The 25,029-nt window shown below is 40.0% G+C and overlaps 1 protein-coding gene across 1 annotated transcript in view; it reads right to left on the bottom strand.

Moving 5' to 3' along the window:
* ADAMTSL1 (ADAMTS like 1) overlaps window positions 1–25,029 on the bottom strand; it is a 172,957-nt gene that overhangs the window by 4,378 nt on the left and 143,550 nt on the right. Inside the window, exons 15-18 of the mRNA XM_042826731.1 lie at window positions 20,137–20,316; window positions 17,477–17,611; window positions 5,645–5,845; window positions 3,674–3,854 (exon numbers count right to left, since the gene is read on the bottom strand). Coding sequence (XP_042682665.1) covers window positions 3,674–3,854; window positions 5,645–5,845; window positions 17,477–17,611; window positions 20,137–20,316 — 697 coding nt within the window. The remainder of the gene's footprint in view (window positions 1–3,673; window positions 3,855–5,644; window positions 5,846–17,476; window positions 17,612–20,136; window positions 20,317–25,029) is intronic.

Here is a 25,029-nt window from a genome sequence, read left to right as displayed (position 1 = left end):
GTACTGTACTCAGACCTCTGTAATAGCCATTGAAAACTGGTTGTAAGATGAAAGCTGAGAAAAGAGCACATTTTTTATTTAAGTATCTCTCTGAGGGTTCCCAGAATCCACTTTTTCCTCTTAATGTTGTTTTTAAAAGCTTAGTAAATATTTTTTGTCCAGTCACAGTGGTTTGGCATGGCTGCTCTCACACCACTGCACAACAGGGGCCTTCACAACAAGTTGCAGTCACTGGCTATGGCCCATTTCCACTCCTTGGCAGGAAAAACTGTCCCTGTAAAGTTGATGGAGTAGCTCTCAGGGCACTTTGAACTCGCTGCTGGCAGAGGAGGAGCCAAGAAGTTGCTAAGGCCTGTTGGCCTGCTCTGTTATCTCCCCGACAGCTGAGATAATCCAGGAAAGCCCGAAGGTTGTGCAAGGATGGAGTTGGTGTACAGAAAACAAAAAGGATATGTTTTGACTTTCCTTTTGAGCTCAGACTGTGCACTTGTCAACTCTGTATTATCAGGGGTTTAAAAAATCCAGTGTAACTAATAAAAAACTTCTAATGACAGAAAATAATTACCCAAATTATTTGTCCAAACTATTATGTCCAAACGCACAAATTCTTAACACAATCTTGACAATTTATCATTAGTTGGAAGACTCACTAGACTTGGAAGGTACTGATAGGAACATGACTGACACAACTGATTATTTGTTCCCTGAGGAGATTTATGGTTAAGTCAGCAGTCATTAAGTTTCAGGATTCCCAGCAAAAGTGTTGTATTACTGGGAGGAAGATAGCGTCCATCTCATCCTCCTATGCAATGTTTACGACTACTTCACAAAACAGGCAATAGGTATTCTCTAGGCCTATGGAAAGGCATCCATTACTATTCCTCAGTGTTCTGCAAGCAATTAACTCCTGTAGTTTCAGAAACAAGTATATAAACAGATAAACTTCTGACAAAGAAAATAAAGACACAACTACTATTTTCTTGCTGTTTGGTGAGGTTGAAATTGAAGTTTTCCCATCCCTCCATTGTAAAGCTCTGCTCTGCATTTCAATCAACTTCAATTTCCAAGCATACGTCTCAACGTTTTTTCAGGAACTGAGACAGGAGTATGGGTCACATTACAGTTCAGGAAAGGTATAAAAGGACATAAACTATTTCCATGGAATTTACTGCCATCACTAATGCAAACTGCTGTTAATGAGTGTGTTTTATATTTCACCAAATCTCTTTTGGTTTCCTTCTTATGACTCAGCTGGCAGCTCAAAAAACAGTTGCCTGCAAAAATGGGTAGGAATATATATAGAAAAGGTAATTAAACAGAACCTTGCCATTTACCCAAGACGCAACCAGACTGGTAAATCTGACCTCTTAGTTCTCATCAGGTTGCTTAGCACCTCTCCTGACATCAGATTAGACTGTTCTTTAATATAAATGCCAGTCTCAAATAACTCTGCTGAATGAGAAGTTGTACCAAATGTCTCTTGAGATCCTGACCACTTTGTAAGTATTTGTTTACTCAAACACACTATGTCCACTGTGAAAACAAGGGAGAGGAGAAACTGAAAAACCAGAAAAATAGAAAAAAAACCCACTTATACAAATCTCTACTAAGGAGTCACTGATTTGCAGAACTGGGGCATTTTAAACATGGTGAGAGTAGAGCGCTAAACTGATTTTCAGATCAGACATCTTGGGATGTAGTCTTCTTTACACTGAAGGGTGTGAAAGGAGGAAAGTGTCAGTGCGTTCTGTGGGGTGGATGCAGCAGAAGAGGGGAAAGATGTTAAGACAGTCAAAAGTCTTTCAAGCTGTTGTAACTCTACTGTGTTTACAAGTAACTGAAAAGTGAGGGATTACATGGGCAGTGAGTTACAGGGAAACCATGTATCCAAAAGGAGGTAGAACTCAGTCTGACCCCCTTCATGCCCACCAAGTCCAATGGGATTTGCAAAAGACATTTCCACTGTGCTAAGGGAACTCTCAGCTTTATAGCTGCAGCTGCAGTCCTGCTTGTTTTGATATTCAGGCAACACAGAAGCTCAGGGAAAACAATAATCCCAGAGGAGCTGCTAACTCTAGCTTTTTGCCTGTTTTGCTGCTGGAATACAGTGGTATGAAGCCGTGTGGGACAGAAAAATCTTACGATCCTGCAGTTCTTGTGTGCAGAGCTCAGAACAGGCATAACATTTACATCTGACACAGGATAAGGCTGAAATTGCCCAAGAGAACTCAGACTGTACAAGTGTATGTGTTAGGGCTAGATGGGTGAGGATGCTGAGAGAGCAGGGCAATGTTTCTACAAGGCTGCTCACTATAACCTTTGAAAAGTTATGGACATTGGAGAGGTCCTGACAATTGCAGAAAGACAAATGTTTCCCTTATTTTCAAAAAAAAAAAAAAAAAAAAAATGCCATAAGGAAGATATAAAAGGAACTAGAACTTAGTTGATTTTACTTTGATCCCTAAGAAAATTCTGAGGGTACCTGACTGACTACTGGGAAAGAACGACCAGACCAGAGTACAAGAAGAGGGCAGTGGAAGTCATTTACCCAGTCCGCCTCAAAGCATTTGAGACCGTCTCCCTCAGTAGTCTAACATCCAAGGTGCAGTGTTAATAGTCTGGATGAGTTGAATGGAGTGAATGATGAGGCTCATGGAGTGATGGTTTATTGACTTTACTCCACCTAAACGGCGGTAGCAAATAGTATCCTTCTGAGTGCTCAGTGTATGTCCCTGTTAATGTTCTTGTTGGCCCACCTCTTTCAAGCTTCTCCTGATAGCAAGCTGCACTCTTAGATATACTGAGTGTTCTCCCATGCTTGCAGAATTCACCTGCAGAATTCACATAAGTGTCATTTGTCCCCAGCTCCAGGTCACTGACTGAGATGATAAACAGGACAGGTACGGGACCCAGGCCCAGATTTGTTTCCCATGGTCCAGATTATTAATTCTAAGGCTTACTTTCTTCTGTTCATTTTTTAGTCATTGCTAAGTGAAGAGTATTTAATTCATGTTACTGAAATACAAAGATACTATGTCACTGCTTTTTCTCCAGCGAGGAACTAACCTTTAAGGGCCTAAAAATCTGCTTCTTCTTAGTAGGAGGACGACTATAAGCACATGACTTTCTTTACATTACTATTGCAACATACAACAATATTTGAAAGCTCCATTTAGGGTGAAGTCTTTTCTTTCATGAAGTACTGCAATAAGCAGAAGGCACTGTTCCCCACCTCTTCCTGCCTAGGTAACATCAGCTGATAGTTAAGCTTAAAAGTTTAAATGACTAGTGAGATGGAAATCCAGTTTTCTACCTTAGTGTAAAAATGCTGAAAAGCATTCTTGACTATTCACACTATCAGAGAAAATTCAAAAGTACCATGAAGCTGTGACCTTTGCTAATAAACAGTAGGCAACATCTCCTTCATTCTTTTCTAACTGAATTACTGCAGGGATAAACACTCCTTATATACTATGTACTGTCAACATTTTTCACAAATCTAGGTAAAAATTCCCAATGTCTACTCATTGGGAAGCACTCATAAATTCTCGTTCAGCCACGACTTTGTCCTAGATAGGCAGCAGCAAGCTATAAGGGCACGCTGTCCATTGCAAAGAACTCTTGAAGTACATCTTAAAAGCATATATGACATTTTAGTATAATAAAGGCAAACCGTGAAGGGCAGTCTCTCCTATTGCATGCAATGGGCTGCAGGGTTGGCTTGGGCTTCTTTTTGCAGTTGGATATATTGACTTCAGTCCCATCCAGTAAGCACCTCAGTTGTGGCACCTGTATTCCTTTGTGGCCACAGGAAGCAGAACAAGACATCAGCTTGTCCACTGACCACTGGTAGTCTGCCAAAAAGCGAGAGTCATGTTAACATTTAAAAACTGCCAGTGAGAAAACTTTAGAAAAGAGATAGCTGTTCTCCAGGATGAAAAGTTTAGACTCAGTGTCTCGTGAAAGGAACTACGCTTGCAACCAGGAACTACATGCAAAAGGAACTACGTTGCACCAGGCAACGGACAAAGAAGGAGCAGAATTCCAGCTTATATAAGGCACTGACCATATCTTCTGACAAATCCCCCCTTGTTTTTTTTGTGTTCAGAAGCACAAGACATAGAAGGTGAATACCAAATGACAGGGATGTGGGGCATTACAAATCCTGGCATTTATACAAACTTAAGTGGGTAATTAGCTATCTGTTAGCTATGTGTGGAATAGATTCAGGAACTTCAGAAAGCCATTGGGAAAATGAGAGCAGGCACCATGACACTGGCAAACATGTAAGCTCCTGGTATGCAACCAAACATACATATGATACTGCAGAAACCCTCAAAAGTTGTTATGTACAGTACATATCTCAAATGCAAATGATGAGGATTTTTTCCCCCCTTAAATTGGGTTTCGAGTGCCTAGGGATTTCTTCCTATTATATTCAGCCAGATTTTCCATTTGGTTCATGAAAAAGATGTTATTAATCCTCCTGGCACTACATCTTGTCATGATTTTTCAGAAGGCCAGTTAAAATAAAATTAAAACAAACTCAAATATCAAAACTGTGGTGGGAGAATACAAGGGCTGTAAGGATGACACAATCCCACCTTGCCTTTCACTCTGTGAGAGCTTTGAGGCTGAAGATCCCCCTTCAGCAGATACTGCCAAGTATTAAAAAGACCCATTCTTGCTCTCACATGTCTGTGAAGGACTGTGTGAGTCTTCTGGGAAGTCCTTAGATCCTGCCATTGGAAAGACTGGATCACCCCAAAGTAGGAGAATAAAAGAAAGGAAGTGGATTTATAAAATTAATCTGCTTCAACATCTGTAAAGCACACTTTCAAGCTCAAATCCATGTATTCAAAAATACAGTGTGCATACTTTTACAGCAATAATTCACAGGATTAATTCTTAATCATTTATATTTGTAAAGAAGTATGACTTAGAGAAGTCATGGCTAGCTGCAGTTAATAGTGTTATCTTACAACAGTGTGTATCTCAACAAGCAAATCACAGAGATCATTGGTCCTATGGCAAATAAGGGATTTGCAGCACTTCTGAGAAGTTTTATTGTAAAAATTAAGGAAAAGTTAAATTCTTCTCCACTCCACCCCTGTCAACTGCAAAAAATGAAAGACGTATATTCTGTTCCAACCCATTCACACTGCTCAGTTCAGTGGATTCGTCACCTTAAGTTAATTTCTAGGGTAAAAATAACACAGTTTATTTTTACAGCAGTTTTACAAGCAAAGGGTTTTTGAGCACTGTGTAATGCTGACTTTAGAAGATTAACAGAGGGGTTTCTAATCTTAAAGGTTTGACCTGTGACACTTCTGTCTGGAATTTTAGGCTAATGCAGCAGCCATGGGTATAACTTGAATCAGCAAAGCATGCTATTTGCCGAGCAGGCCAGAAGTATCAACTGTCATTTTGGAAAAATGACACAGCAAGTGAAACCGAAGATGCTGCAAGTTTCTTGCTAGGTCTGCAAATTTATATCCATAGTGGTAGAATATCAAAACATTAATTTCCTGCTTTGCATCACAGTCTTGGCTTTAGAGCCAAGAAATTTAGGACAAGAAAGGCAACACAGGGAAGTCAATGTCAAAAGCTTCACAGGGGAGAAGCACAGAAATTGGAAAGTTACCTTGTATTGCCAGGGAAGTTTTTTGTAAGAGTGAACCAGCCTCATTCTGAGCAAGGCAGCTGAATTCTCCTTCAGGAGCATCACTGATGTTGAGTATCTGAAGAATGTGACCTGCTGCTAGGAAGCGATGCTTCAGAGTGAGAGGCTTTCCAGAGTAAAGCCAGGTGATATTTGGAGTTGGATGGCCATCCACGGCACAACCTAAAATAAAAGAACATGACATAACCCTGCTGAGGATTGAACATACTGCAAAATTACTTGAAGTGGTCAAAATAAAGGAGTCACTTGCATTCAAATTCGCTCTCATTTTCCTAGAATGAAAAACATGAATAATATTCCTTCTTTTCAGCTGAAAAAAAACCCCACACCTCCAAAAAGCTAATCAGTCACATGAAAATACTGGATCAGTTTGGAAATATTTATAGTCAGCCTTCTAAGACTCCCATTATTTTAGAACATCCTCATTGCATTATTGAGAAAAATGGGATAGTGAGGCTGCACACTTAGCATAAGCTGTGTGTTTGAAAAGTACCTCAAATAGAACTCATTCTCCAGCAACCCTATTTTAACCACCTTTTTTTCTTTTTTTTTTATTGTAATAAATTAAAAATCAGGAGTTTGCATGCTGAGAGGCAAAGGGAGCATCTATAATACCTGGATCTACATCTTAGGCTGACTTCCATCAGAAGGATACATACTGGATCTCCCACTGGCAACTAGCCATATGCAGCTTAGCTCTCTTCCCTCTTGCTGGCACCCCTGGTCTGCATCCACAGTAAGGCAGGGTGCTGGCCAGATGAAACTGCTGTGTGGGGCTTGTTCACTCTGTATTAAATGCATACTACCAAGGGCAAGAAGTCCCCAGCAGGTGTGGAATACACACAGTTACAGTGGCAGTGTTTCCCTGGCAAAGAACTAATTAATGCAGCAAAATCTTAAAAAAAAAAAAAAAAAAAAGAAAGAAAAAAAAAGAAAAGAAATGAAAGAAGAAAAAGGAAGATGGAGAGAGTGCTCATTGCTCACAGTGGTCACTTCTCTTGCCTTGTTCTCTTTTTATTTAAAAGGATAAAGAGTCTTTGCTATTTGTTTTAGTTTCCTTGGCAAGGTCTAATGCAGTTTCACTATTGGCAGTTCTCTTCCTAATGCTGCACTTCCTGACCACAAAGACACAGCTTTCTTTGCTGACTTCCTTCTTCCTTTTTTTGTAAGCTATTTATTCCTGTTATGCTTCATTTTACCTTATTTCTTTTGTCCTTTCTGAATACTTAAACATTTTCCTGCTCTTGTTCAGAGAAGCAAGTCATCCAGTTTCCAGGAGATATTCATTCTTAACAAAATGAGTGATGTAAAAGGTATCAGCTTAACTGATTTACTGGTTTAAGGGTGCCTATGTTAAAAGGAAAGGAAAATAAAGGAATACTTAGGAAATGGACAAACTTAACAATAAGTGGCTGTATGATTTTCCCTACGGTACCATAATTTTTTATAGTTTGCATGTCTTCTAAGAGAATTGCAGAGATTTCCTCAGGTCAGCACACAGCCATGACAACTGACAAAGGGCTGCTGTGAATTCAGTTTTATTGTTGGCATTTGCAAACAGTCTACACGGGATAAGTGAAGAAAGCAGAAAGATCAATTTGATGTTAAATGCAGAGCAACTGAAATCAACCTCAGTATGCAACTAGTTGTAGCTCATGCCTGTTTATCTTCTAAAAATGTTGTTGCCAGTCAGATCAGTGTAGTTTTCCTGATACTATTTCCCTTGTTTTCATATTGTTTCTTCTTTCATAATAAGCATACGGCAATACTAGCTAAAGCAACAGCCAGTAATCAATAATATGAGAAGAAGGAAAGGAAAAAACTAACAGTGTCTAAATATGTTACACCAGTGAGTAATTATTACATTTTTTTCCTTGACAATAAAACTTTACTAACACCTGTGAGACTCATATGCAATGGATACTCCTTATTTTTGTATGCAGAACAAGAATCAATCACATTTTGCAAGCGAGATTTCCTACATGTTTCCCACATGTATGGACACATTAGAAACGGGATAATGTTTTATGCATATCCAGTAAGAGTATAATAAAAAAAAATCTTCCATTAATATCCCTTTCCCAGTAATAATTTTAATGCAATTTAATGCATATTCACAACACCTAATTCTCTATTCCTACCCATCCCCATCAATACTGATGGCTTTTTCCTTCCAAAGCTTAACAAACAGCCTGAGGAAAAAAACAACTGGCTTTATTTCTAAATAGACAAACTGTTGCAGACTGTTAGTACATCAGAACCCTTGGGGAAGTAGGGAGAAAAAATCTGGGAGGACTAATTCTGAGTAGCTAAACTTGTGGCATGATAGGGACCTTCTTCAGCTCTTCTTAGAGAAAGAAAATACTGCCTTTAGCCTCCCTTTCAAAGTCTTCCATGACTCTGAACTAATTCAAAGCCAGGATGAAGCAGTCACAAATGTGCAAAAGCTGGAGAAAAAAACCAGAAATCTAATATGAGTTACATCATTTAGTTGGAAAAGTCTTATTATTTTGAGGACAACAGGAGGATATTTGGGAAAGGAAGAACATTTCACAACATTGCAAATCATTTATTGAGAGGAAACAGTAAACGCACAGTGCAGATGAAATTCAAGACCCTGTTATACCTCTGCAACGCTCAATGTATGACTATAGTTGTAGAAAGATTCTGGGGTACTTTGCTAATGCTAAGTGAAGAAAATCTGTAGCATGTATACACTCATTTTTCATTTGCAGGCTTAAATTACAGAACAATAGTAGCATATGTTAATGCTACTGACTCTAGAATTCTTTCTATAAGGAAGGAATTCTTAAGTCAGCAGAATTAAATGGGAACAATGGTGAAAGTGTCAAATAAATAATGCAGTTACTAAATAAAGTTTGTAATAGAAGGAAAAAGAATACAGAACTGTGTTTCAAAATCCCTAAAATTCTTAACATTTATTCCCACGGTTTTGTACTTGTCTGACAAACAATTCTCTATTTTACTACTGACCTGCTCACCAATCACAGTCCTTCCAAAATTTATTAAAGATGGACTCTGAGTGAAGACGTGGGATGAGGAATATTCTTTGAAATTTGAAATTTCTTTAAATGAAACAGACCTGCAGTCTGGGCTCTGGTTAGCTTTCCAATTGCAGCCCTGAAGCTGCTGTCTGGTACATTTTCCTTTCTGCCTGCATCTGACTCAGGTGCATGGAGAATCGTAGAATTACAGAATCACAGAATGGTCTGGGTTGAAAAGGACCACGATGAACATTTAGTTTCAACCCCCCTGCTATGTGCAGGGTCACCAACCACCAGACCAGGCTGCCCAGAGCCACATCCCCCCTGGCCTTGAATGCCTCCAGGGATGGGGCATCCACAGCCTCCTTAGGCAATCTGTTCCAGTGTGACACCAAAATGCATGCATACTTTCTTACTTAGGGCCAAATCAAGTGCCAGCAGTGGAGCTGAAAATCGAATTCTAGCTTCTCAAATCTAGACTTTCATCTTTGGATATTATTTCCTATTTAAGAGACAGGCTTAGTTAGAAAAGCCCGGACATGAACACACACTGTAAACATGCAGTCTGAATTCATCAGTATTAACATTCAATACATGGTTGTACATTAAAGTCCAGTTTTATATTCATTGCTCTTCATTCATTCTTCATTGCATCTCCATGCAACTTGGGACGTTTGATCTACATTACTTTGGAATAATTTGATTCAGTGATGAAAGTCACACCTGATTTAACTTGGGTGACTGAAATGAGAAATGCATATTAAACCTATGGTATTAAACCCAAATTTAAACCACTAAATCCAAATTTAATTCCTTTTTGTTCCTAGCATATAGGACAAAATTTGACAGGACTCATTAGAAGGTCCTTCACTCGAAGGTGGTCAAGGCCTAGGCTCCAAAGGGCAGTGGTCACAGCACAGAGCTGCTGGAGTTCAGGGAGCATTTGAACAGTGCTTTCAGACATACAGTCTCAGTTTGGGTGGTCCTGTGTGGAACCAGAGTTGGACTGGATGATCCCTGTGGGTTTCTTTCAACTTGGGACATTCCCGGATTCTATGAACTTTTAAAAATGGTAACGAAGCAAATATAGGTAAGGGAAGATCATGTCTGGAAGTCTTCAAATACCTGTGCAAAACCTGATTTGCTGAAGTGGCAAAACTAAGAGATAAACCTTTGCAATTTTTCTTAAAGGGTAAAGATTTTTCCCAACAGTAGACAGTGTAAATTTTGACTAACACTGTTTGTTCAGGTTTTATGCATATTACTTTACTTCTCAGTGCTTTCATACAATGGGTAAAATAAAACTCACAAAGGGTAATGTGATCCTAGAAATCACCCAAAAAAGGATTAATGTTAATACAAGCATAACCCTAATTTTTAACAAAGACAGACAAATGAGATTAATTCATATGTTATAAAGAAAGGCATGTATTTAGAAATAAGCCAATTCAACTGATGACAGTAGCATTTAAAAAAAAAAAAAAAAGAAGGTATTTTAAATAACCATCTAGGGCTCCAAAGGAGCAGTTGAATCTTACTATATTAAACATTTGACATGGCTTTCATACTGTTTTCAAAACATCTAAATTAGTTACCCGGTGCCACACATGTTGCTGTTATTAGATATCGTTTACATAGCATTGTAAATTTACTCTGTATTCAATAGAAATTGAGCTAGGCCCATTCCCAACCCAAGAGAAGTTGTAAAAATATTCCCAAATATACAACTACATGGTGGGCCCATTAAAAAAGCAAAAGAGTTTTCAAGCTCTAGTAAAACAACTTGTTTTCTAAAAAGCTCTGAAAAGTGGAATTGTACACATTAAGAATCTTGTAGCACTAAGGATTTGGGTGAAAAAAAATTAGAAATGGTAAATGATGAAACAAAAACTATGAGAGTGGACACAGCCTGCAGAAGTAGCCTCCTCAGCTAACTGATGTGTTTATCCAACTGAAAAGGAATATACTTCAGATTAAATTGTCCGCTGCTGGTACTGCTCCAGGCTAACTGCACAACTACAGTTGCAGGAGAAAAAGGACACTTAAAACAGTCACATGAAGCAGGTACCGAGAAACAGCAGCGTAGCACAAAGAATCCATCAAGGAGACAGAACAACACAGTTACCAGTCCAAGCTGCTATTTTTTTGAGCTGATAACTTGCTGCATCTGGAGATTTCAGAAGCTCGGGAAACTTCCTGTGTTGCAAAGAAAGTAATAAGCACAGAGAAGAGGAAGTGGAGGACAGTTAGGTGCAGGGAAGACTGCTACACATGAAGCAGCATTTTCATTATTACCTTTATATAGACGTAACTTACCCAGGAATTTTCAGAGTGTAAGGAAGCAATGTTTCCATGGATATAAAATGGAAGGTGGTGGAAAACAAAATTAACTGGGCAAATTATTCCATGGATATATGTGGTACTTCAGCACAGTGGAAATCTGATTAATATAAACTAAAGTTTCCCCCGAAAAATATCCTGTAGTGTTAGAATCCCTTTTCAAACACGACATCCACTTTATCACAGAGGGAGAGGAGAAGGGAAAAATGATATTGTGGCATAATAACTTCATAGATAGTCATAATTTTATCTGACTCTTATTGCACAACTTCTGCAGCTGCCTCTTTCCTTAGGGGAGCACAAACATTGGTTTTCTATTTACTGACATTTTACGCAGATCGCAACTTATTTTGGATTACTACATACAATTTCCAACTGTAGCAGTAATTCCAAAAACCTAGGAAAATTTAGAAGAGGTTCAAGGTAGGGAGAGGATGGAGAAAAAGGAGCATAGAGAAATTACTAATGTTTCAAACAGATATTCTTGCTTGACTAAAGCAAAATAAAATATTGCAGGAGATTCATACTGGTGAGATCAGTTAATATTAATCTGGTTGACTTACTGCTTTTCAAACTGATTTTGAATAAAAATAAGTGTTATGTTTACAGATGTTATGGCTCAAGAGCAAGACACACAGTAGTAAATAGAAGCACTAACATTTTTTGGCACTGTGGTAAGAGTTTAGTTGTGAGTATGGCACTATTTGAGCTGTTCCTTCTAAACTAGCCAGCTGCACAGCAGTTCACTGACAAAAGAGTCGAAATCATAGGATCATTCGTAGGTCAGTCTGAAATAATGCCTCCAATTTATTTCCATGAAACTACAGCAGGTACAAAGAGAACAATAACACTATTTGACACAGTACATTCTCAGCTACAATAAGCTATTTGTCTACACAGTCAGCACAATTAGCTATGAATTTTATCCTTGCTATGAACAAGAGCCTGCATGCTACTACCACGCCATCACAAAAGGCCACAAGACCGGTCAGGCATGAACTGCCCTCACTGAAGTAGTGCTGGATGTCTCAGATTACCTTGTCACCTTACATGGGTGCTTTAGAATACCTTCCTGAAGGATCTGTTCCATGACCTTCCCAGGCACAGGGGTGAGGGTCACCCACCTATAGATCCCTGTGTCTTCCTTACTCCCTTTCTTCAAAATGGGAGTGATGTTTCTCTTTTCCTGGACACAAGGGACTTTGCCTGATGGCTATGATGTTTGAATACGATGGAGAGAGTTTTGGCAACCACATTAGCCAATTCCTTCGGGGCCAGGGGATGCATGTCATCAGGCCCCATAGACATTTAGTTTAGCTTCAAGACACGTTTAGTTTTATGAAGTGGTCTCTGACTTGTTCTGCTCTTACAGTGTGAAGGATTACCCAGCTCCTACTCAGATGTTCAGGGATATAAGAGGTGGGAAGCCTAGCTGTCAGTGAAGACTGAGACAAAGAACTTGTTGAGTACCTCAGCCTTCTCTATATCTGTTGTTGCCAGTTCTCACTTGTAATTTATTGAACAGGGTTCACTCTATTTTGCCTTTCTCTTCTGGCCAACGTACCTGTAGAACCCCCTATTGTTATTTTTCACATTCCTTTCCAAGTGCACTTCCATTCGTGCCTTGGCTTTCCTGATCTCATCTCTGCATGTATGGACAACATCATTATGTTCTTCTCAGGCCACGTGTGCCAGTTCTAAATCAGTTCTTCTGTTCAGCACAGAATCTAGAGGACTAGATTGAAAACCCTCCTGAACTTCATTTCCTTATCTCTAATGCAATTGGTCCTTTCAGAGTAAACCATTTATTCTTAATAAAAATCTGGCTGTTGAAAGTAAGATGGCTACTAAAATTATTCTGCTTTCTGGGGCCTTTTATGAGCTTTTAAGTGACACTGCTAGAAAATAGGGAAATAAACCATTGTTGGAAAAGGAAATGAGAAGGAAATACTGTTCCTGGTGACTGGAATCCTCTGTATTTTTTAAATAAAAGGTAGCTTTTGTTTTACGAATAGCTTCACTACTATGTAGTGTAGATATCTGCAAGACAAGAATTTGTAGTCCAGCTTTTCTGCCTTCTGAAACAGCAGTGAAATAACAGTTAACTGTCTGGTCACTGGGGATAATGCATAAAACCGGAAAGAAATCTGCTTTTCAAGATTGTATTTGCAGTCCTAGCTGTTGGTAAAGCTGTGTTCTGATTTGTGCATTGAGGAGATTTGGTATGTAAGTCACCAAGGAGAACAGAATGAATAAAAGAATTTCCTTTTTTACAGTTGTTTATACTTTTTGGTTCATAAAAAAGTACACTTTATCATCCAACTTCAATCTTATTTTCAATATATCCTAACTAGAGGGACTTAATTTTTTTCCTGTTTGGATAGATACAACATGGGGAATGTGAAAACTATGCATTCCCAGTATTGGAATAGCTGACAGGATCAGTATCTTTTGGTGTTTTCACCATCCTAATGTCTCTGTAAGGTAGAGAAATGTTACTGCTCGTGTTCAGAGGTACAAAAGCACAGCTCAGATTCCAAGAAGCCTATGCAAAAAAAAAAAAGGGATTAGAATCTGTTTATCAGCTAAACACCTTGGCTTTTTTTGTAGGTTTAGTCACATCCTCATACTATTAGAATAGCCATTGTGTACTAAGACTGGCAACACATTCATTTTATCCAAAGAATAAAAACAGAACAAAGGCTAAGAATTTACATAACGGTAGCATCTTGTCATCACAGGAAAACTGCCTCCCTGTCTACCTTGCCTTTTCAGGTGCACATACATGTGGGGCTCTGGAACTCAAGGGACAAGTAAGCGAAGATGTGATGGAAAATCCACCCAGGAGATTATCTAGGATGAGGCAGTCATCTCCACACCTCAAGACTGCCTCTGCCAAAAAGGAAAGAAGGGTAACTTCTTCTGAAAGGAACAGAGGGCCCCTACATGCTGGCCAGACTCTACCATTAGGAAAGAGCGCTGCCTCCCTCGTGCCTGGGTGAGGGCCATTACCAGGAGACTCCTTAGTTTGGTTTGCCCCTCTGATTCTTGTCCCTTACTGATAGTTCAGGGTGGCAGCAATGAAGTCACTGAGAGAAGACTGAGGGCTATCACAAAGACTTTGTGAGGCTGAGCAGTTGGTGGATGGAGAGGGAGTACAGGTCATACTTTCCTCTATCCCTTCAGTGGCAGGGAAGGATACAAAGAGGACCAGGAAAACCCATCTGATAAATACATGGCTGAGAGACCGGTACCTCAACAGCAATTTTGGCTTTTTCAACTACAGGACGTTTTACTCAACACCTGGGCTGATGGCTGCTGATGGGATCCACCAAGGTCATATGGTGAAAAGAATTCTGGCCCAGGGCTCATGGACAGGGCTTTAAGGCGGGAAGGGGTGATAGCAAGCCTGCCCGTGACAAGGTGTGAGATAGCATAGCTAAGTTAGAGGAACAAGGTGCAAATAGGGGTCCTCAACCTGCTGCATCTTATGATGAATGTACTGGGCAGCAAGCTGTCAGGGCCCATCACCAGGGCTTTAAAACAGATCTGACAGAGGAAGGGAATATGCTGCTGAGTAACATAGAAGAACTGGGGAACTCTGTTGCTTTAGGATGCAGTGGTGGAAAGCCCCAGATTTTTTCCAGAGGATTTTGAGAGGGTTTCTCAAAGACGGTAATGCTGCCAAAAGCCCAGCTGAAGTGCCTCTATACCAATGCATGCAGCATAGGAAATAACCACGGTAAACTGGAAACCATAGTGCAATTGGAGAACTACAGTCTTGTTGCTGTCACGTAAACATGGTGGCATGATTTGCGTAACTGGAATACCATGACTGAGGGCTGTGAGCTTTATAAGTGAGATGGGCGAGGTAGGAGAGGTAGGGGAGTTGCTCTTTACGTTAAGCAGCAGATAGACTTGGAAGAGCTGCTACTGAGAAACAGCCATGAACAGATTGAGAGCTTGTGTGTTAAAATTAGGGACAGGGCCAAAAAAGGACAGCTAATGGTCAGAGTCTACTACAGGCTGCCTGATCAAGGGGAGCCTGTTGATGAAGCCTTCTTGCTTCAGCTGCAAGAGGCATCATGCTCTCGGGCTTTCATTCTGATGGGGGATATCAACCACCTGGATACTTGCCGGGAAAACAATATGATAAGCTGCAAGTAGTCCTTGAGACTCCTGTTATCCATTGATGAAAACTTTCTGGTTCAGGTTTTGGACAGACCCAATAGAGGTGAAGCACTGCTGGACCTGGTGCACACCAATGTGGAAGAGAGAGATAGTAAAAGAAGTTAAGATTGGAGGCAGCCTGTGCTGCATGTCTTGGTTGAGTTTGTGATCTTGAGGAATGTGGGCTGGGTAAAGAGTGGAGTCAGACTCTAAACTACAGGAGTAAAAACTCCTGTCTTTATAAGGAATTGTTAGAAGAGATCTGGGAAACTGTCCTTTGGGACAAAGGAACAGAATAGAGCTGACAGCACTTCAAGGACATCTTTCTGAGAGTGCGAGAGCTCTCCATCCCCCAGAATAAAATCAGGCACAGGAGGCAGATACCAGCATGTCTTTGCATGGATCTGCTTGTCCAATTGAGAGATAAGAAGGAAAAGTATTAGCAGTGGAAGTGGGGATTGTTGGTCTAGGAAGAATACAGGGATGCAGTCTGGGTATGCAAGGATGGAGTCAAAAAGCCAAGGTGCAGCTAGAATTGAACTTGGCAAGAGATGTGAAAAACAATCGAGATTCTTTAGAAACATTGGGCAGAACAGACAGGTGAAGAAGAGTGTACCCTTCTAGTAAATGGAAATGAAGAGTTGGCCTCCTCAGACATGGCCTTGTTTTGATGATATAACTTGGTACAGCACACTAGTCTGTAGCTTTCTAACTGATTGGATAGCCCACTCCATGCTGAGTTTTCCAACAGAAAAAATCTCTCAGAAACTTTCAACAGATTTTAATAAACACCTGGCCTTAAATTCAGCTCAGTAAATCTTTAATGAAGGTGAGAGATATGCATCGAGAAGGAAATTAGCTAGCTATCTTGCTTTAAAGATTCATGGAGTCTTTTGCCTCTGAAGCAGAAGGGCAGGGTACAGGGCAACATGGACAAATGAGGTTATGTACAGGCAGTGCAGAACACCCTTGACAGTTCAAGCACAGCTTTCACACAGTAAAAAAATCCCTACTACTACTAAAGATTTCTCTGCAAATGTGAGAGGAAATGGATGAAATGGGAGTAGGACCCAGTTTTAAAATAACGAATACAATAAAACTTACTCAAACTGCTTTATTCAATGCTAATAACTTCAGATATTTCCCCCCAGTAAGGGCTATTTTGCTCCAGTTTTTGTACATGTAGAAATGTAATACAGAGCTATACACTACAAGCTATTGCAAATGTATGCAGATGTCAGCAGTGGGGAAAAGAAAACACTACAAAGCTGAAAACATAAATAGAAAGCCTCTACTGTGAAAAGAAAATCTTAAAATTGCTACTAAGTGTTAGTTAAGATGGTTGGGAAGGTACAGATATCAGAGCTTTAAACTCTGAAGTCAGCTACAGATCCTTTGCTGGAGGACTTGTACTCTTATCTCAAAAAGTATAAGACTGTACTGAAACCACAGGATTTGACAAGATTTCAGAATGTGTATTAACAAAGCTATTGGAGAAGCTCTTTGCTTGTCTGAGCCTGACAGCAGGGGCTGAAGATCAGTGGGAGAAAATAAATTTTAAAATAAACATGCTCTGAACTTTAAAAGAGGATAAAGTTCTCTTTGCAAACAAACAGTGTCCATTGATATGAAAAGAGTTTACTACGCTTATCATGGAGACAGGGATGAGAAAGCTACACGGAAGGCAGAAGAAAATGGAGAAAAGAAGAAAAGCATTTCACCAGGGATTACTTCCTTATATGGCTCTGTGCACACATGGGTTAGGTGGTATAACAAAGAAGAATAAAATGAACAGGACATAAAAGAGTTTGTAAGAGAAAAAACAAAGGCAAAGCTCCAGATAACGTTCTGGAAAAGAAGGACATACAGTAATACAGAGTATGAATAGCAGACAGACTGAAAAAACGGTGCATAGATGCAGAAGGAAAACTAGAACCATAAATATTTATTCTCTCAGATCAACTGATACATCAGTTTTCCATGTACTGTGTTGAGCAAGATTGCCAGCCCCTCAGATCAGATTCTTCTTACAGAATGTTATTAAGTGTGGCACAGTGGAGACCTTATTCTGCAGGCAGCTTTGGGGGATAACACTAATAAGAGGACTGCCATTTTTAAATGAATTTTAAACAAAGACTTTCTGAGTTCTGAAACAAGCTGGCAATGATTATGACTGCCAATGGACTCCATGGCCAGACAGCCGGCTGGCTGCATAAATAAACTAACCCTGTAATATAAAAGGCCTTCTTTAATCTAAAAAAATAATAATAAAACTTACCTATTAGAGCAGAGCTCCCTGGACTGATAGTCATTTTTGTTCCTGAAGGAGAGGTCAACACTGAAGGAAGGCTGGTCCCAATGCTGGAAAGCACTGCTGTCAAATTTTCTAGGTAAGGAAGGGGTCGTGGAGGCTCTGGTAACAGATTAGGATACTGAAGTGATGAGCAACACCATAGCAGAAAACATAGAATCTTAGAATCATAGAATCACCAAGGTTGGAAAAGACCTAAAAGATCATCCAGTCCAACCGTTCACCCACTCCCAATAGCTCCTACTAAACCATGTCCCTCAACACAACATCCAGCCTTTCCTTGAACACCCCCAGGGTCGGTGACTCCACCACCTCCCTGGGCAGTCCATTCCAGTGCCTGACCACCCTTTCTGAAAAGTAATACTTCCTCACGTCCAGCCTGAATCTCCCCTGCCGCAGCTTGAAGCCATTCCCCCTGGTCCTATCACTAATGACACGAGAGAAGAGGCCGACCCCCAGCTCACTACAACCTCCCTTCAGGAAGTTATAGAGAGCAATGAGGTCTCCCCTGAGCCTCCTCTTCTCCAGGCTGAGCATTCCCAGCTCCTTCAGCCTCTCCTCATATGGCCTGTGTTCCAGACCCCTCACCAGCTTTGTTGCCCTCCTTTGAACACGTTCCAGGGCCTCAATATCTTTCTTGCAGTGAGGGGCCCAAAACTGGACACAGTACTCGAGGTGCGGCCTCACCAGTGCTGAATATAGGGGAACAATCACCTCTCTGCTCCTGCTTGCAACGCTGTTTCTGATGCAAGCCAGGATGCCATTGGCCTTCTTGGCCACCTGGGCACACTGTCGGCTCATGTTCAGCCGAGCATCAATCAATACCCCCAGGTCCATTTCCTCTACGCAGTCCTCCAGCCACACCGCCCCAAGCCTGTAGCGTCGCCTGGGGTTATCATCTTAATTACATCTTACATCTTAAGGACATAAGAAAAACTCCCACTACAGACTGCTGTGCTAGTGGCCATGCTGCCATATTATTTCAAATAGCAAAAAGCAACTTTGGGAAACTGCTAAAAAAACTAAAATACTGATATTAGGTAAAACACAAGAGAAAGTATTAAAGTAGCATCTTCATCAATATGACTACAAAACAAGAAAAAAGTCTGTCTAAAGGCTACCACTGCATTCCATTTGACTGTCCTTTTTCAAATGTAATAAGTGTATTAGGAGATACAGCAGCTTGGAAGAAAGAGCAAATTTATACAGAATAAAAACCGCACCAATGTCCATGGCAGTCAGTGCAAAACTTTTTAATGTCTGCTACAAACTGGATCAAGCCTTGATTAAATACAGTGCCAAATACTGCCAAATCCTGTGGTATACTTAGGCAGAGCTCCAAAGGACAAAAAGCTCAAAGAGCTCAAGAGGATCACTCTACACTGAGAATTGCAGGATTTTGTCATTCTACTAGCTATAATACTATTCAAAAACATGACTGTGTTGCTTTTGATTCCCAATTCTTTTTTGTCATAGAAATTACAGAATATTTAAGTGAATAATGGCTTCACTGCTTTTCAACAAGACCACAGCACAAACTGAGCAAGATTTCTGCTACTGAGCACATTCAACATCAGAATTATGAATTGTGGATGTCTGAACAATTTCTTTCCACCTGAACAATTTCTTTCCATCAAGAAACTAAAAATGAGATTTACCTGAAACATAAGCAGGTTGCATAACTCAGAGTAACTTTGCGACTTTAAAAACTATGACATTTATAAAGATTAGAAAAGTATTTAATTTAATTCATATAGGAATTCTGATCTGTAATCTGAAACCTAGCTGACCTTTTTTTTTTTTTTCCAGAATTTTTCAGTCTGAGTTTCTAGAGCCAATCTGGATTCATAGTGAAATCCCACGATACTTTAAAGTTTTACTGTTACCTGTGAAACTGTCAGAAAACTCACTTTCAATCTGTAAGCTACCTCATCTGCAAGACCTATGCTCACTCTAGTCACAAATGACAAGAGCTGCACTGATGCTTTAACGATTTTGTAGTGGTAGCATGGAGTATGTTTCACAGTTTGTTACTTCACTGTGAAACGTACATCAAATGTATGCATTTACGTGTCTGGCTGGATCATTCATCTGGCAGACAGGGAGAAATGATAGAGATGAGTTACTAGGAGAGGAAAGCCCTTTCCCACACACTCAGTTACCACCAAGTGACACTTCTACCCATACTTCACAGCTGACATTGTCTTTTCAAATCACCAAGAATGGCTTTACGCTTGTTATTTAGAAACTCAAGAAAAAGTAAACTTCACCCTTTACTGAAGCACTTTTCAAAAATGCACTGTGTTTATGCACCTGTTTGGTATAAAATGGGTCAGTACCACACAGCTATGTACAAGAAATGCTGAGCTCAGTGAAGCAAAACACAGCAAAAAAAGCCGCATCATTCTCATTTCAAGAGAGTCACTTAATTAATAAATCATTTTCTTCACCATCAATGTGTGAAATAATGAAACTGAATATCTCCACCCTGGAAGGGGTAGTCCTTAGCCTGAAACATCTTGCTGCTATGTCATTCCCTCTTTTCACATCCTCTGATTAATTCTGAAGGCTAATTAGGCCATCAGCTATATTCCTACAGCTTCACAAGCAAAATACTCTGTACTTACCAAGAACCAACAGCTGGGAGCTTTCAGTTACCTCCCCACGTAGATTGGCTGCCCTGCAGGAATATAACCCCTGATCTGACAGAGAAACATTCGCAATTAGCAGCAACCCATCGCGCAGGTGGTGAGCAGGGGACAGCTTGACCTTATTTTTAAACCAAGTAACTTCCGCTTCAGGAACACCTGGAAAAACATTGACAACACATAACACATATAAGACATAGAGGTTGCTATCATACAGACAAAATGTTTAAGACAGAGCCATTAAAATAAGCTCTTAACATGACTTTCAACTGACATTTTTTGCAGCTCAGAACTGTTTAGTCAACTTTATCATTGTCTTTGTTATTAATACTCTAAAGTTGTTAAAGTAAACTCTGAACTCATCACTCTTAAAAGCAAGTCAAGTATTGGATGATAACAAAGCCTGGTATCTAGCCTAGAATCCTGTCTCCAACAGCAGACTTAACCCAGTGCCTCAGGAAGACTAAGAGCAGGACAAGTATTCACAATGCTTCCTGCTATTGCTCTTCCAGCCTCCAGCTACTTTCAGCTTAGGAACTTCCTCAGCCAGAAGGCATTTTTGTGCATTCAGGAACCCTCCATAGACTGCTCTTCTATGAATTCTTCCAATCTTCCTTTCTGAACTAAGGCAAAAAACTAGCATTTACATCTTCAGAAATGCAGTTTCACTGGTCTAGCCAGGAGTGTCCAGACAACAGATTTTTGCAGATTCATAACCCACTACAGGAAAAACTGCTTTCTTTAATGTGCTTTGATCTAAGGCTCATCTCTATTGGGCACCTTCTTGGAGGAAAGTACTCTGACACAAGCTAGCAAGGCTGCTGGTCTTGAAATGAAAAGTATTTTCTTGGTATAGGGATAGCTCCATCAACTTACATGTGTACTAGATTGGGTAATTCAGTGTAAACAACTGGTTTACATGAATAGAACTGGAAATTTTAGTAGGTGGGATAGATGTGTGTAGTAGTGCCTGGGAGGAAGCATTTACCTTATGGACCCATGGCTGTGAGGAGCAGCATATCACTAACCCCACTAAATGCTGGAGCAGTTTCCCATTTGCTGCATCTTCCATAAGTAGTAGGCACTTAACCTCTTCTACATGAATGTGTAGTTTCTTTTTGCTTACTGTAGAGTAAGGGCATGCTTATAGGCAGCTATTCCTAAAGATATATTGCCCACCTAAATCTCTTCCTGCCTTATTTACAGCAACACATTCTTCTGTGCACTGCCAGTAGCTTACTGGTTGTACATCCACATCACAAACCAAAAGCCAATCTGTTTGTCAGTTCTGTGGCTCTGGCACTGGGTCTGGCACCAAAAATACTTTTGTCTGTGCTCACTATGAACGACACCCATTTGTCTGCATTTGTAGTGACCGGATGATTGGAGGTTCCTCACTAAGTATGTGCAGATGGAAGTGGGAAAGAGAGGTTTTCCCTGTTCCTCCACATCAAAGCATTCCGGCCTTTTTTCCACCTCTCCCAGAATTACCTGTGGACTCTGCCAAGACATCTGGAATGAGTACATCTGAGCTTGGCAGTCAGGAAGGTCTGAAGGGCAGAGAGTCTCATCCACATTCAGAAAGTAGCAGGAAATAGGTTGTAAAAAACTGCAGAATTTTTCTCACCTTTGTTTGAGGGTGCATAACACAAAGTAATCTGGACTCTTCAAAAGTATTAATCATTTCTGTCTGTGATGCAGTTTTCCAAATGCTTACCCTTGTTTATGGTTCTGTAACACAACTTTTTAAAAAGGCTGCTCTGTTGGCCTGTTTCTGAACTCTCAGCTGGGAAAGGACCAGAACGCAGCTCTCCATCTGTTTGCTACTCTTTGACCTACGTGGCATGGGTGGGCCGACCACCACTTAAAATCATGCTCTGATTAATTCCAGAGCATCCAGGCAGAGTCCTCAGGGGAGTTCAGACAACTGCTAGATAGCAAACAACACCAAACCTTGAGTTTTTTTCAAGCCCATGTGTTTATTGTGTTTCCACTGCATGCAAAGGAAGTTTAAGAGGTGTGTTCTAGAGAGACAAGGAAAGAAAATGGAGACTCTTCCAGTTCTGCAGCCCAAGTTGGAAAAACACTCACATCCCAGCACTCCTTCCCAGTGCCACACTAGAGAAGGGATGAATCACTCTTTCTCACAGTTTGAACTTGTTATGGTACACAGTTTCATATTATGACTGTTAACAAACTTTGGCATAGAAGTATAATGAATCAGTACCATGTTTATAAAACTGAGATTTCTTCAATTCAACCCAGAGCTTTTTTTTCTTTTTTTCCAACTTGAAGATTTGGGTAGAGATTTTATGTGCTTGAAAATAAAGGAAAGTAAGTGGAAACAGTGGAAAAACAAGGGGGATGAGGAATGCTGCAAGTTGTAAAGTAGGAGGGGAAGGAACAATGAAAACTCAAGATTACAGTCCTCAGGAGCAGAGAGCTAAAGTAAATAAGTCAAGTCAGAGAGACAAAAAAATTAATCTCAGAGACAGCCGCTCAGATAATCTTAATCCAGAAAGGCAGAGTCTTCTCATATTTACTACTTTAGAAGAACCAACAAGGGGTTAAGAGTAAAGACCAGTGTATTTCTGTCCAGTTTATAAAAGATGCATTATACTTACACGATGTCTACCACATCTAAAATAACCCTTCTCTGACTGCCTACAAAGGGTAGGCACACAAAGGGTTTTCTTCCTCTGTCTTTAATGCGAAGCTCCTATGCTAAACAAAGATGTCTTGAAATCAACCTGTACCATCTTCCTACAGTGTGGTTTCAAGAATATAAGAGTCACCCTTTATGTCAGGGAGCAGCAGACTCATTTTCCATTGTGCTTCCATTTCTGATAACATATAAGCCTCAAATGTTTCAAGACAAGAATTAGAGGCAGCCAGCAAAGGCACAAGCAAATACATTTTTACAGTGCATTGCCACAAGGGGTAGCAAGAGCATTTCAATCATTTTTGCTGGGTAATGGTAAACAAGAGAGAGGAAAGAAGACTGAGTGCATCTGCTTTGCAGAAATAATCACAGAGACTGAAAGCCTGAGAGATGCCAGATGGAAGCAAGCCTTACTTTGCTGGGCAAGTCAGATATTAAATAGTTAATAATTTCCCAACATTTATTTTTCTTCAGATTTTCCTTCTATCACTGTACACACATACAGCACAACAAAGGCTACTTGGAGTATGCATCAAGTAGAAACATGCATATCAAACAGGATGATTCTGCTAAAACATGACCTTCTGGGGAAAGGAATAATGACACAATAATCTAGCAGTGATAACTTGTTTTCCATGCAACAATATTATGACAGATATTAGATTCTAGTACAGCTGAGGAACAAATATGGACCATAAAGCAAGGAAAGAACTGGAAAAATACAGGTTCCAGCATGTAGATGAAACACAGAAGAAATAGGAGAGATGAAAAACCTGAAGGATACACAGGAAAGGATTTTAATTCACTCCTGAAAATCTATTCTGTCTCAAAAAAGCTAATGATACATGATACTTTACAGATTTGTGCCTCTATTAGAAGTTTCATGCCTTGAAAGAAACCATGGAGAAATGCCCTAAGAATAAGATTTTTTTAAACAAAATTCTCTTTTCACATCTAATTCCACGGTCAATAACAACTAGGACCTGGCTGATTGAAGTTTCTGGTATCCAAGTGAGTATCTCCATGCTTTAAGTATTGAAGTCAACAAAAAGCTTCCTAGTGACACCGGTATGATCCAAATTGCTCCTGCATCCTATTTGGAAGTAAGACTAACTATTGCATTTGAATTAGTCCAGTAAGACAGTTGCTTTTATGAAAACTAGGGAAAATTCTAAAGCTAGAAGTCAGGCAGCTGCAGAGTGGCCTGTGATGACAACTCTGATGGGTGCACCATTAGAGCATGAGTTTTGCAGAAGTCTGAGCTTTACCACAGTCACTTATGACAGAATAGCAGGAGTTAGAAGGTACCTCAAGATATCACTGAGTTATGTTTTAAAAATAACATTTCACCTCCATAGGTGAAGTGGCAAAATCATGATAAATGAAACAAGATTGATTTTTCAAGCTTGGAGAAAACCACACCATTTTCCTTATATAATGAGGGAAGAGTTTAAGTCCAAGATAATTCAGATCAGAGGCAAATTAATCTGATAATTTTGCTTTCCCTTGATTTACAACTAATATCTATAGGTCTCAGTCCAAAACATAGATTTTGACAATGCTTATGCCATTCATAAGAAGTTAAAGAGCAATACAAAATTTTTCCCATTGGTAATGCCCATTGTCAGTGAAAGTGGCCATGCAGAGATCTCAAGAAAAAGCATTAAACTTAAAATAACAGAATAACAGAATCATAGAGTCACAGAATGGCCTGGGTTGAAAAGGACCATAATGATCACCTAGTTTCAACTTCCATGCTATATGCAGGGTTGTCAATCACCAGACCAGGCTGCCCAGAGCCACATCCAGCCCTGGCCTTGAATGCTTCCAGAGACGGGGCATCCACAACCTCCCAGGGCAATCTGTCCCAGATTACATACATTATTATGAATCATATTGCTTAATATTTAAAATAAATTAGTTTAACTATGTGAAAAACAAGATATCCAACTGGGAGACAGGGAATACAAGTTCTATTCTTGGCTTTGCCATGAACACTGTGACCTTGTGGAAGTTTCCCTACCCCTTCCATTATACATGGGTGGGAAACTGAGGCTGAGGGAAACTGTTTACACTACTTTAATTTTCTTCTTCCTTGAAAGAAAATGGAAATCAGTCTGAATGCTGAAATCAGTCTGGAGCATTTACGAACAGAGGACAACAGGACTACTGCAATTATTTCTTTATGAACCACTCGAAAAATAATCCTG

This window comes from Centrocercus urophasianus, unplaced genomic scaffold (assembly GCF_019232065.1).
Source record: "Centrocercus urophasianus isolate 14NV4802_14NV808 unplaced genomic scaffold, USGS_Curo_1.0 seq_27, whole genome shotgun sequence".
Lineage (NCBI taxonomy): Eukaryota > Metazoa > Chordata > Aves > Galliformes > Phasianidae > Centrocercus > Centrocercus urophasianus.
This window is presented reverse-complemented; position numbering and strand designations above follow the sequence as displayed.